This window comes from Megascapheus bottae, chromosome 17, assembly GCF_031878675.1.
Source record: "Megascapheus bottae isolate mThoBot1 chromosome 17, mThoBot2.hap1, whole genome shotgun sequence".
In the NCBI taxonomy this organism is placed as follows: domain Eukaryota; kingdom Metazoa; phylum Chordata; class Mammalia; order Rodentia; family Geomyidae; genus Megascapheus; species Megascapheus bottae.
Genome location: NC_143525.1, coordinates 25,092,959 through 25,105,422, shown reverse-complemented (window position 1 = coordinate 25,105,422; position 12,464 = coordinate 25,092,959). Strand labels below are relative to the sequence as shown.

Below are 12,464 nucleotides of genomic sequence, written 5' to 3'. Positions count from 1 at the left end.
GTATATGTGGTATTGAGGAATCGAACCAGGTCTTCGGTTATGCTAGGCAAGCACTCTACCACTAGGCCACACTCCCGGCCCCTTGTGGTTTATTTATCTATTCTTTATATTATTTATTCCTACACAGTGAACAGTAAAGTCAGTTCTATTTTTTTTTTTTTTTTTTTTTTGCCAGTCCTGGGCTTGAGCTCAGGGCCTGAGCACTGTCCTTGGACTTTCTCAAGGCTAGAGTTCTACCACTTGAGCCTCAGCACCACTTCCGGCTTTTTTTGTATGTATGTGGTACCGAGGAATCGAACCCGGGTCTTCGTGCATGCTAGGCAAGCACTTTAACCACTAGGCCAAACTCCAGGCCCAGACAGTTCTATTTTTATTCTGTTCTGCCTCTTATAAAGGCATGTCTTGCCAGCAGCAGTGGCTCATAGTAGCTAGTAACCTAGCTACTCAGGAGGCTGAGATCTGAGGTTTGTGGTTCAAAGCCAGTCTGGGCAGCAAAGTCCATGAGACTCTTAGTCCAATTAACAACCAAAAAGCTGTAAGTGCAGCTGTGGCTCAAGTGGTAGAGTGCTCGCCTTAAGCAAAAAAGTTTAGGGACAGTGAAACCCCAGGTACATGTGCATGTGCACAGGTACATGTGTGTGTGTGTGGCGCGCACACACGCACACACACACAGGTTTAGCTGGTTTCAAAGCAGCTTTTAATGGAATAATAGTCCCTTATTCCCCATAAAAACTTTTTCCCTATAAAGGTACATTTCCAATACCTACTACACAGCACAGAAGCCTCACCAATATAAGAGGTTTGTTGTTCTTAATGAAGGATCATTAAGGAGTGACAGAAATCACCAGTAATTACTCTCAATTCCTACTAGGATGGGCCAATAAGAAGAATTGGCTGTGTTGTTTTCAAAAACTGGTGGTGGCTTACATCTGTAATTCTAGCTATTCAGGAGGCTGAGATCTGAGGATTGTGGTTCAATGGGTAGCAAAGTCCATGAGACTCTTATCTCCAGTTAACTACAGAAAACCATAAGTGAAGCTGTGGTTCAAAATGGTACAGTGCTAGTCTTGAAAAACTCACAGACAGTGCCCAGGCCTGGAGTTCAAACTTCATGTCCCATAAAAACTATTCTTCTCAGCGTGCCCAAGTATAGAAAGTCATATTGGGAAAATGAATATTGGACTGTACAGCTGCAGTTGAGGCCCAACCTTTTCACAACTCTTGATTCTAGAAACACTACATCTAATATCACCTGCAGAGGCCAGAGCCCCAACAAGGCCCCACCAAGGATGGAGGAGAAAAAAAGATGAAGAACTTTCTAGCCTGAATTCAGATACAGTCTGCAAGGTGAGAAAGCCTATTTGCCTCAGGATGCATTCCGAGGTTCTGGTAGGTTCTTTATAAAGATGCTCTTATCCCAGAAAGGTCCATGCGGTGACACTATGTTAGCCAGACAGATCTTGACCAGACATATGAACTGAGCCATAAAAATGCCTTATTCACATCCAGCCACCCCACCACAGCCAACACCAAATACCTTTGGGTCATCAGCCTCAGGTTTTTCAGTCTCTGAATCGTCATCTTCCTACAAGACAAAGAATTGAGGATTAAGCTTAAAAGGAGTGGGCCTAAGAGTCTTGCGTGCATAATCAGGGGTTAGACTGAACAGTTCATTTACCCAGCCGGCGTCATCCCACCAGGAACCCCTTCCCTACCACATGGCCCAAAACTAGAGAAAGAAGAGAAAGGATTTTTTTCTTTCGAAGGAGAGGAATCAAATACCATCAGTCAACCATATTCCAGTGGTGCTCCAGTCCACATCAATGAAAATACCACATAAAAAGCGGACAGAAGTCACTATTTGTTTCAGAAAATAAGACCAGGCCATAGATCAAACAGGCATAGTGTTTCTGCTAAAATATTAAAACTTTTTATTCAGCATCCAAGTGCTGAGACTCACATACATGTATACCCCAGCATTTGTACTGAACTTGAATACAAGGAAGTGGGAACCAAATGCTCAGAGCAAGTAAACCAAGAAGGGCAGAACTACTCAACTAAGTTCAAGTTGAGGAGGTTCTGCATTCACCTAAATGCTCACATTACTGTCTTTGACTCACTGCACCCATCTTGTTCCTTATCCAAATGAGGCCTGCGCTACTCAAGAGCACCATGTGGGTAAGGCATTCTCCAAATCAAGTCCACCATTCCACTAGCTAATGCAACAAAACTCAAAGATCAGGAGGAATCCAGGTTGCTTTCATCACCTACAACACTGAATACCCAGAAAGACTTTAAATGCTCAAAAAAAATTGGTTTCACGTGAATTGTTATTGTCACCAGAGCTGTATTTTAACTCAAACATGACTGAGTACTCCACACATTAATACAAATACTACTGAAGAGACTGGCAAATTAGCCTGAAACTTAACTGTTTTTTAAAGTGTCAGTGCAAAAAGGCTTTAATCAGTCAGGCACGGTGGCTCACAACTGTAATCCTAGCTACTCAGGAGGCTGAGATCTGAGGAAAATGGTTCAAAGTCAGCCAGGGCACTAAAAAGTGCATGAGACTCTTATCTCCAATTAATCACCAGAAATCCAGAAGTGGCATTGTGGCTCAAGGGGTAGGGCAACAACTTTGAGCTAAATCTTGAGCTGAATACCCAGGCCCAGAGTTCAAGTCCCACACTGACCCCCCCCCCAAAAAAAAGCTTTAATCGCCTTAAAAAATTAGATGGAGTTTAAATACAATTCTATTTTAAAATATATCAATTTAATGAGAACATACCAAAATATGAAATAAAGCTTAACTAGAACAAAAAAATCAGAGCAAATAAGGATCATTTGAAAAAGAAACATTACACAAACATAAAGAAAACAGAACTATAGATATTAAAGTAGTATGCTCATATTTGAGAATAAAAGAACACGCAAAAGGTCTTCACAATTTTTAGTCAACTCTGAATTATGACTAAAGGCATAAAATGTCACAAAAGAGCATGGAATGAAAAACATATCTGTTTATGTGGAATGCTTTATTTGCCACTACTGGGGTTTAAATTCAAGTCTTCAAGCTTGTTGGGCTTACTCTACTGCTGCTCTACCACTTGAGCCATACCTCCAGTTTGACTTTTTGTTAACTATTTTGGAAATGGGGTTCAGCTGACTTTTCTAATGGGCTGAGCCTCTGAACCTCAATCCTTCAGATCTCAGCTTCCTGAGTAGCTAGGATTACAAGCATAAGACATTGAGGCCCAACTACATTTCAGTTTCTAACTACACTTCACTTTCTAATTATCTACTAATTTATTTCTTGGCGCTGGGATCAAACAAACAGCCTTTTGTGTTCTAGGCAAACACTCTACACCTTATCTTTAGTAATTGTTTTTTGTTACACACACACACATTTTTTTTTTGAGTAGCATCTTGCAAGTTTCAATGCTCATTCTCCTACTTTAGCCTCTCCAAAGCTGGAATTTCATGTATAAGTGTCCACCACTGGGCTCAGCTAGAAAGCCTTTTAAGGCTAACCTATATGTACTCAGTTTATAATCAAAATTCCAAGCAAATAAGGAAGTACATTAGAGAGTTTTGTGTTATTTTTGTTTTGTTTCCTCCCCTCAGATCTCAGCCTCCTGAGTAGCTACGATTACAGGCGTGAGCCACCATGCCCAGTTCCCTGAGCTTCTTTTACTAAAAACTATAACTGTACCACTTAAGCTACAGTGCCACTTCTGGCTTTTTCTACTTATGTGGTACTGAGGAATCAAACCTAGAGCTTCATGCATGCTAGGCTAGGCAAGTACTCTACCACTAAGCCACATTCCCAGCACATATATTGTGTTTTAATTAAAACACAACTGACTACCGAGTTTAGCTAAGTAATCAATTTTTCCTTCTTTGTGTAAGCACTAGCCTGAATGTCCTTGCTTTCCCACTAAACTTTTTTTTTTTTTTTTGCCGGTCCTGGGCTTGGGCTCAGGGCCTGCACTCTAACACTTGAGTCTCAGCACCACTTCTGGCTTTTTTCTATGTATGTGGTACCAAGGAATCGAACCTGGGTCTTCATGCATGCTAGGCAAGCACTCTACCACTAGGCCAAACTCCCTGTCTCATCCCACTAAACTTTTAAATTGTAATTCATGCTGTTGAATTAACTGTGTATTCAAAGTCATTCTTGTTAATAAAATGTAAGTTCTCTTTTCTTTGTTATCCAGCATTTATTTAACTTTTGGGAAGATTTGTGATTCAGAATCAGGAGCACTCTAATAAAAGTACCAAAAACAGAATCAAGAAAGATGTTAAGTCAGGCATGAAGGCTCATATCCATAATATTAACTATTCAGGAGAGTGAGATCTAAGAAATGCAGCTTAGAGCAAGCCTAGGCAGACAAATCGTAGAGATTCTTATTTCCAAATAACTAGCAAAAAAGTTGAAAGTAGGCTGGGAGTTAGAAGTAGAGGCATAACTCATATTGTAGAGCATGAGCAGTTAATGGAAAAGCCAAACAAGAGAGTCACCGCCTGAATTCAAGCCCTATTTTATGGGGGGAGGGGTTCAAAGTAAATCAAGCAAAATAATTTTCCTTCCTTGTCTTATCAATAAATTCAAGTAGTTGGATGAGCCCCAGGCAAGCTTAAAAATAATAAGTCTACTACTAATACAAATAATATATCAACTAGGATGAACACTATTAGACATGGGATTCAAACCAGAAGAGCAACAAAAAATACCCATTGATACTTGGGTTAAATAAAATAGTCTCCATCTTCCAATTTCAATTTAGGAGTTTATATAAAATTATGTAGATGAAAATTTAATTCCCCAACAGAGTTACTACTATTCAATCCCAGTTTGTTGATTTATGTTTGCAGTGCTGAAGAGTAAACCCTCAACATGCTAAGCAAGTGCTCTACTACATTCCCAGCTCTTAACCTAGTTTCTTCAACTGACATCAAACAAAAGGATGAGAGGCATGAAGTCAGCCATGAAATGGAATAATGTTGTCATACACAGTTCAAGCAGTTCCTGACAAAAGAAACTGGCTAAAATGATGCTTCAAGTTCATCTGCATTTGGGAGATTTACCTACCGACTGTTTACTGTTCTCATCTTCCTCTTCTTCATAACCATCTTCATCACCCCCTAGTCGAGAAAAGTCATCCTCGCCATAGGCATCAGATACCAATCCACCTTTCTCTTCTGGGACAGGGAAGAAAATGGAGTTGGGTGGGAATGTAAAAAAAAAAAAAAAAAATCCTGTAAATTTCATGGCCAGAGTTGTCTCCTAAGACAAAATGTAAACCTTTAAATTAGGTAAGGTACCTTGAGTCTAGACTTTGCACATGCGGAGACCACAATTTAGTGGACAGAATTATTAAGAGACAAGGAAGATAAGTCAAATACTAAATTCTGGTCAATTAAATTCTGAAATTCACAATTGGGAGAAGGTGCCCACCCTCCAGTGCCTATAATCCTAGCTACTCAAGCAGCTGAGATAAGGGACTGAGAGTTTGGCCTAGTGGTAGAGTGCTTGCCTAACACGCAAGAAGTTGTGCTGTGGTTCAAGTGGTAGAGTTCTAGCCTTGAGAAAACCCAAAGGACAGTTCAGGCAAATTTGGGAGACTTTTATCTCCAATTATATAAAAAAGCTGGGACTGGAGGTGTGGCTCACATGGTAGAGTGCCACGGCCTGAGTACAAGCCCTCAGTATTGGAGTGGATATGTGCGTGCGTGTGTGTATACACGCACACAGTTACCAATCTAACAAGAAGCGGGCTAGACACCACCCCTCACGTACATTTCTCTTATCTCTCTGACTTTTCAAATTACAAGCCCAAAGACTAGTGAAATGACTGCCTAGGACAGCTTTCTCCTTCAGTTCATCCTTCCTCCAGCATCTTGGGAGACGTTCAGTAAGTTTCAGCCAAATGAGAGAAACAAACAAGGAGGGTTCATTCTTAATTCGGAGTCTCTAATTCTCTATCCGACCTAAATACTGACTGCTTTCGGGGGCTTTTTTCCCCATCCCACTCTCACAGAGGAGCAGCCTTGAGGACAAACACCCCCTCCCAGCTCGAGTCTCACCAGCTGCGCTGCCCACAGTTTCGACACCGGCCTCCCCATCAGACTCAGGCTCTGAATCTTCGGCGTAAACGGCCAGGGACGACAAGACATTCTTCTTCCCCGCCATCTTCTTCCCCTCAGCCCCAAGGCGGCTCAGACCTATAACTCAAAACTCACTTCCGGACGAAAAGGAAACGTTTTCCGTATCCTAAGCGATCCCGCCCACCCACCGCATAAAACAGGCCAATCAAAAACTCCGCTCCTGAGTCTGGCCCGCCCCGTCGTGCTAGCGCTCGTTCACGTCATTATTGCGCGCCGGATGTAAGGTGGCGGGAGTTTCCCCCCCCTCCCCCAGTGACTGAACTCTTGTGCCGTTTGATTTCTCAGAGTTGGAGGTGGTGTAATGGGGGTTCCTTGAGTAGATGCGGAGCCCTGCGAGAGCCTGGGCGGGCAGCTCACGAGAAAACTGATCTATTGGGGGTGAAGAGCGAGCCTTCGGCTACGGAAGGAAGGAAGTTGTTGGTTTTGCGGAAGAAGCGTGAAGGCCGTCGGGCTGGGGAAGGGTGGTGGGGGCGGCGGCGGTCGTCATGGCTGCGCCGGTAGAAGTTGGATCCTAGGAAAAGGATTCTGCGTTCGCCGAACCATTCTGAAGACATTTTGTTGTTATCATTTGATTTCTAGCTCTATGGCTTGGGATAGTTAAGTGTTTTAATTTCACCAACTGTAAATCCAGGAAGGTATTTCTTGAGGCGGCTCACTGGCAGCTTTATTTATTCCAAAATAATACATTCAGTGGAGTGTAGCAGATTTGTACCAACGAGGGTGGGAAAAATAGGCACAGGTTTTATCTTTCATTCGGCCTTTCTTTTGCCACCTTTGCCTTAAACGTCTGGTTACTGCTTTTTGCTAAGATGAACACCCACCTTTCGTCCACTCCCTTTGACCCTGAGCGGCAAGTTAGGAACGCATTGAAGAAGGTCTTTGGGTTTGACTCTTTTAAGACGCCTTTACAAGAGCGTGCGACCATGGCTGTCGTAAAAGGTAACGAGCTACCTGCTTTAATTTCCCATAGCTGTACGATAGCACTACAGCTGAATGCCCTCCTGAGCTTATTTATCTCCTCACTCTTGGTCTATAGCTGGTTTTGGAAACTTTTTTTTTCATCATTTGTACGGTCGTGGGGGTTGAATTCAGAACCCTGGTGCTGTCCCTGAGCCTTTTTGCCACAAGGCTAGTGTTCTACCGCTTTGGCCCCAGCACCACCTATGGTTTGATTAATTGAAGGTACCTTCCTGCTCGGCCTGGACTTGAACCTTGATCCTCAGGTCTCAGCTTCCTGAGTAGCTAGAATTACAGGGATGAGCCACCAGTGCCTGGTTGTAAAAATCTTTTACACGTGTCAACCAAAACTTCCAGTTTTCCCTCCCACCCACTTGGGTATTAGGACACACTCAGGTGGATGACAAGGGCTTTTGGTTTTTGGTTTTGGCCAGTCCTGGGGCTTGAATTCATTTTCTTTCTCCCTCTCCCCCCCTTCCCTTCCCCCCTCCCCCCCTCCCTGTTTCCCTTTCTCCCTCTGTGGTTTGTGTGTGTGTGTGTGTGTGTGTGTGTGTGTGTGTGTGTGTGTGTGTGAGTCTTGGGGCTTGAACTAAGCCTGAGCACTGTCCCTAAGCTCTTCAGCTCAAGGCTACCACCCTACCCTTGGGCCTGGACTTTTGTTTGTCTCTTAGCAATTCAGCTCAAGGCTACCGCCCTACCCTTGAGCCAAGCCCTACTTCTCATTTTCTAGAGGTTAATTGGAGATAAAAGTCTCAGGACCTTTTGTGCCTGGGCTGGCTTTGAACCTTGATGCATAGATCTCAGCCTCCTGAATATCTAGACAGGCTTGCTTGCTTTTCTTCCTCTCTGTCTCTCTCATTGTGCAACTTGAACTCTGGGCTAGGCCGCTGTCCCTGAGCTCTTCAGCTCAAGGCTACTGCCCTACCCCTAGATCCCCAGCACCACTCCCTGTTTTCTGGAGTCTCACGAACTTTAGTGCCGGGACTGGCTTTGACCCACGATCCTCAGATCTCAGCCTCCTGAGTATCTAGGATCACAAGCTTGAGCCACAGCACCCAGCCTTGTCCTTGAACTTTTTAAGGCTAGTGCTCTGTCACTTGAGCCACAGCTCCACTTCTGGCTTTTTCTGTGTATGTGGTACCAAGGATTCTAACACAGGGCTTAGCAAGCTCTCTACCACTAGACCACACTCCCAGCCCCTTTAGGGTTTTTTTGCTTCTTTGTCCTCTCTCCCTCCCTCCCCCCTCCCTCTCTTTCTCTGTGTCCTAGAGCTTGAACTCAGGGCCTGGGCATTGTCCCTGAGCTTTTGTGCTCAAGACTAGCACTCTACCACTTTGAGCCACAGTGTCATTTCTGGCTTTTTGGTAGTTGATTAGAGGTAAGAATCTCAGGAACTTGCCTGACTAGGCTGGTTTGAACTGTGATCTTCAAATCTCAGCCTCCTGAGTAGCAAGAATTATAGGCCTGAACCACCAGCTTCTGGCTTGCCCCTTAACTTTTTTTTTGTTGGCCATGGGACTTGAACTCTGGGCCTGGGCACTGTCCCTGAGCTCTTCAGCTCAAGGCTACTGCCCTACCCCTTGAACCATAGCGCCATTTCTGGTTTTCTGGTGGTTAATTGGAGATAAGAGTCTCACAGACTTTAGTGCCTGGGCTGGCTTTGAACCATGATCCTCAGATCTCAGCCTCCTGAGTAGCTAGGATTATAGGCATGAACCACCTTGCCCATCTTCCCTTAACTTTTTGTTCAAGGTTGGTATTCTGCTACTTTAACCACACCTTCACCTCTGGCATTTTGGTAGTTAATTGGAGATAGAGCAGACTTTCCTGTCCATGCTGACTTCAGCCTTGATCTTCAGATCTCAGCCTTCTGAGTAGCTAAGATTATAGATGTGAGCCATTTGCACCTAGCCCTAAAAAGCTTCTGGTTTTAATTGTAGGACCTCCTAGCTGTGCTGGTTGTTACTTTCATAGCTAGACCTACAAATTATTTTTGAAAACTGTTGCTAGTTTTCCATTCGTGTTTGTGTGTGAGCAGTAACAAAGGTGGCTATAATAGCCTGTCTTGCCTAGTCATTGACCTAGGTAATCTATTAACTATTGAGTGATCTGGATTCCAGATATGACAGGAGTCATAATTTTATAAACTGGAGATATGATGACTCATGGGGGCTGGTGAAGGGAGCATAGGGCAATACCAATGACATAATGACCTCCAAGTGAAGTACTTTATGTCTCCAGTATAGTTACCTTCTTCCTAGCAGTATTCTTTATAACTCCATTGTCTGTATCACAGTAGACTTAGATTTCTTTCTTGTATGTGTGTGTTTTGGTCCTGGGAATTGAACCCAGGATGTTGCACTTGCCACTAAGCTATATCTCAGCTCTTTTGTTTTTAAAACAATTACTAGAAATAGTTTGCATACATTTTCAAATTTCCTGGGTCCCCTACCTATTCAAAAAAAGAAAATACAATATTGAGACCGCCATGTGCCAGACACTCTACTAGGTATTTTCCAACATTAACATTTAATTTTCAACAACCTTGCAAAGTTAGGAAGTATTGAGATATTATCTTTTTGTATTTTTTCAGGTGACAAAGATGTCTTTGTGTGCATGCCCACAGGGGCCGGAAAATCCCTTTGCTATCAGCTTCCTGCCCTGTTGGCCAAAGGCATCACCATTGTAATCTCTCCTCTAATTGCCTTGATTCAGGTGAGGCTATTTGGATTTATTTTAGATAGGTATGGGAAAGAGTTTTTGTATTTTGTGTTGGTTGTAGGGCTTGAACACTGGGCATGGGTGCTATTCCTGAGCTTTTCAAGCTCAAGGCTAATGCTCTACCATTTTGAGCCACAGTGCCACTTCTGGTTTTCTGGTGGGCTGATAGAATCAGAACTGAGAAAAAATGTCTATGTGGTTATGAGCTCATGTACTATAAAGAAAGGTAGATGGGGAACAACAGTAAAACATAGCAAATGCTCATTAGATCTCAGGCTTTATGCCACATGCTTTATATACATTTATTTCACCTTTGGAGTATATTTTATTCTCAAGTAGTGTGTAGGAGTGGAGGAAAGAAGGAGGGGTAAGGAAGGCATAAAAAATAAAATCTGAGTCTCAGAGGTTAAGAATCAGCCAGAGAGCTTATGCAATTAAGTTAGCTAAGATTAGATCCGAATCTGACCCTAGAGCCTGTCCTGTCTTCCACTTGACCCTCTGTACTTCAGGGCAAAGAGAAGACACTAGAGGGTAGGTGAGGCCATTTTATGACTAAGAGATTACCCAAGGGTATGCATTGATCTTTGCCTATGGGTCCTGAGAGTCTATTGTACCCTGATCTGGACACCTCTCTTTTTTCTGCCTTCAGGACCAAGTGGACCACTTGTTGGCCCTGAAGATCAAAGTGAGTTCCTTGAACTCAAAGCTCTCAGCACAGGAGAGGAAGGAGCTGCTCTCTGACCTGGAGCAAGAGAAGCCTCGGACCAAGCTTTTGTACATCACCCCAGAGATGGCAGCCTCAGCATCCTTCCAACCCACACTGAATTCCCTCATGTCCCGCCACCTGCTCTCTTATTTGGTGGTGGATGAAGCTCATTGTGTTTCCCAGTGGGGACATGACTTCCGCCCTGACTACTTGCGTTTGGGTGCCCTGCGCTCCCGTCTAGCAAATGCTCCATGTGTGGCTCTGACTGCCACAGCTACCCCACAAGTTCAAGAGGATGTGTTTGCTGCGCTGCACTTGAAACAACCAGTGGCCTCTTTCAAAACTCCCTGCTTCCGGGCCAACCTCTTCTATGACGTGCAATTTAAAGAACTGATTCCTGATCCTTATGGGAACCTGAGAGATTTCTGTCTTAAGGCTCTAGGACAGAAGGCTGATGAAAAGGTAAGGTACTTGGGTTGAGAAGCCGAAGTACTATCTGTAGCATAGAGAGCTTTGTTCAGAGATCTTTTTTCATAGCTTTGTTAGCCAGACTTCTTAAAACTTGTGCACAAAGAAAACTGTCTCTTTTATTACCTGATGTTGCCCTCCTAATGGGGGATCTGTGGTCCTAGGTGCTTCTGTGGAAGGCAGACAGGCAGACCATGTGAGGCCTTACTAAAACTAAGAAGAGGCAAAGGTATAAGAAAGGCTGGATTTTGGCTGCTTTTTTTTTTTTTTGGTGGGTCATGGGTGGCCTGGGCGCTGCCCCTGAGCTCTTCAGCTCAAGGCTACCACCCTTCCTTTGAGCCAAGCCCCACTTCCTGTTTTCTAGAGGTTAATTGGAGATAAGAGTCTCAGGTCCTTTTGTACCCAGGCTAGCTTTGAACCTTGATCCTCAGTTTTCAGCATCCTGAGTAGCTAGGATTACAGGTGTGAACCACAGCACCCAGCTCTGGCTTTTTCTACATATGTGATACCAAAGAATTGAACCTGGGTCTTTGTGCATACTCTACTACTAGCAACTCCCAGCCCCTGATCCTGCTATTTTATAAAGTAGTGAGCCCTCTTAGGTGTCCTGACTCAGAGGAAACTGAGAAGTTTTAGCTTTAAAGCAGTCTGTGTTATAGTGGACTGATTATTCTGTTTTTCCCCTGCTTGTTTTCTTCCCACATCTTCCTGCTCAGTTGTCTGGCTGTGGCATTGTCTATTGTAGGACTAGAGAGGCTTGTGAACAGCTGGCTATTGAGCTCAGCAGCCGGGGTGTGAACGCCAAGGCCTACCATGCAGGTAAGAGTGCCCACGTCCTGTGGTTGTCTTTACTCTCAGAGATCTCAGATAGTTCATTAGTGGTTTACAGATTTCCACACAAAGTGATTCACTTAAATCTAGAAAAGGTATCCACTCTTGGATTCTTTTTCTTACTCTGTGCCCACAAATCAGCAAGTGATAAGTTTTTATAGGCTTAAGTATTATAAAAGTCAGGTTGGAAGAGTATAGGCTTTGGTGACCAGTACACTTAGGTTTGAATCTTGGTTCTAATATGATTGACTACTCTGTCATGTATGGGCTGACTTTATGTTTATTAGCTGTGAGACTGTGAAGTTAAGTGCCTGGTACAAAGTCATGCAGCCAGAAGGGATGGATTCAGAATATGTGGAGAATGTCTAGGACAGTATCACATCCAAAATAAACCCAAGGTAAACTCATGGGAAATGTGAGTTCCTTTTACCACCTTCACCTTCTTTCCAGGGCTGAAGGCTTCTGATAGGACTCAGGTGCAAAATGAGTGGATGGAAGAGAAGGTCCCCGTAATTGTTGCAACCATCAGTTTTGGAATGGGAGTGGACAAAGCCAATGTCAGGTAAGCTTTGGTTCTTGCCTATGCTTCCAGTTGGGGCCTGACTTATTGTTT

General features: G+C 43.7%; 2 protein-coding genes across 3 annotated transcripts in view; one reads left to right on the top strand and one right to left on the bottom strand.

Moving 5' to 3' along the window:
* The window catches only part of Sap30bp (SAP30 binding protein), a 37,956-nt gene extending 31,689 nt beyond the window's left edge, over positions 1–6,267 (bottom strand). The window contains exons 1-3 of one of the 2 annotated variants that reach the window (XM_090350295.1): positions 6,088–6,260; positions 5,093–5,202; positions 1,538–1,585 (exon numbers count right to left, since the gene is read on the bottom strand). In XM_090350295.1, the coding sequence (XP_090206421.1) occupies positions 1,538–1,585; positions 5,093–5,202; positions 6,088–6,193 (264 nt within the window). In that variant the 5' untranslated portion in view covers positions 6,194–6,260. Of the gene's footprint in view, positions 1–1,537; positions 1,586–5,092; positions 5,203–6,087 lie in introns of both variants that reach the window. The other variant, XM_090350296.1, reaches the window with a different exon arrangement.
* Positions 6,268–6,425: 158 nt separating this feature from the next.
* Positions 6,426–12,464, top strand: part of Recql5 (RecQ like helicase 5) — a 33,220-nt gene continuing 27,181 nt past the window's right edge. Inside the window, exons 1-5 of the mRNA XM_090350301.1 lie at positions 6,426–7,107; positions 9,719–9,840; positions 10,496–11,014; positions 11,737–11,839; positions 12,302–12,413. Coding sequence (XP_090206427.1) covers positions 6,978–7,107; positions 9,719–9,840; positions 10,496–11,014; positions 11,737–11,839; positions 12,302–12,413 — 986 coding nt within the window. The 5' untranslated portion in view covers positions 6,426–6,977. The remainder of the gene's footprint in view (positions 7,108–9,718; positions 9,841–10,495; positions 11,015–11,736; positions 11,840–12,301; positions 12,414–12,464) is intronic.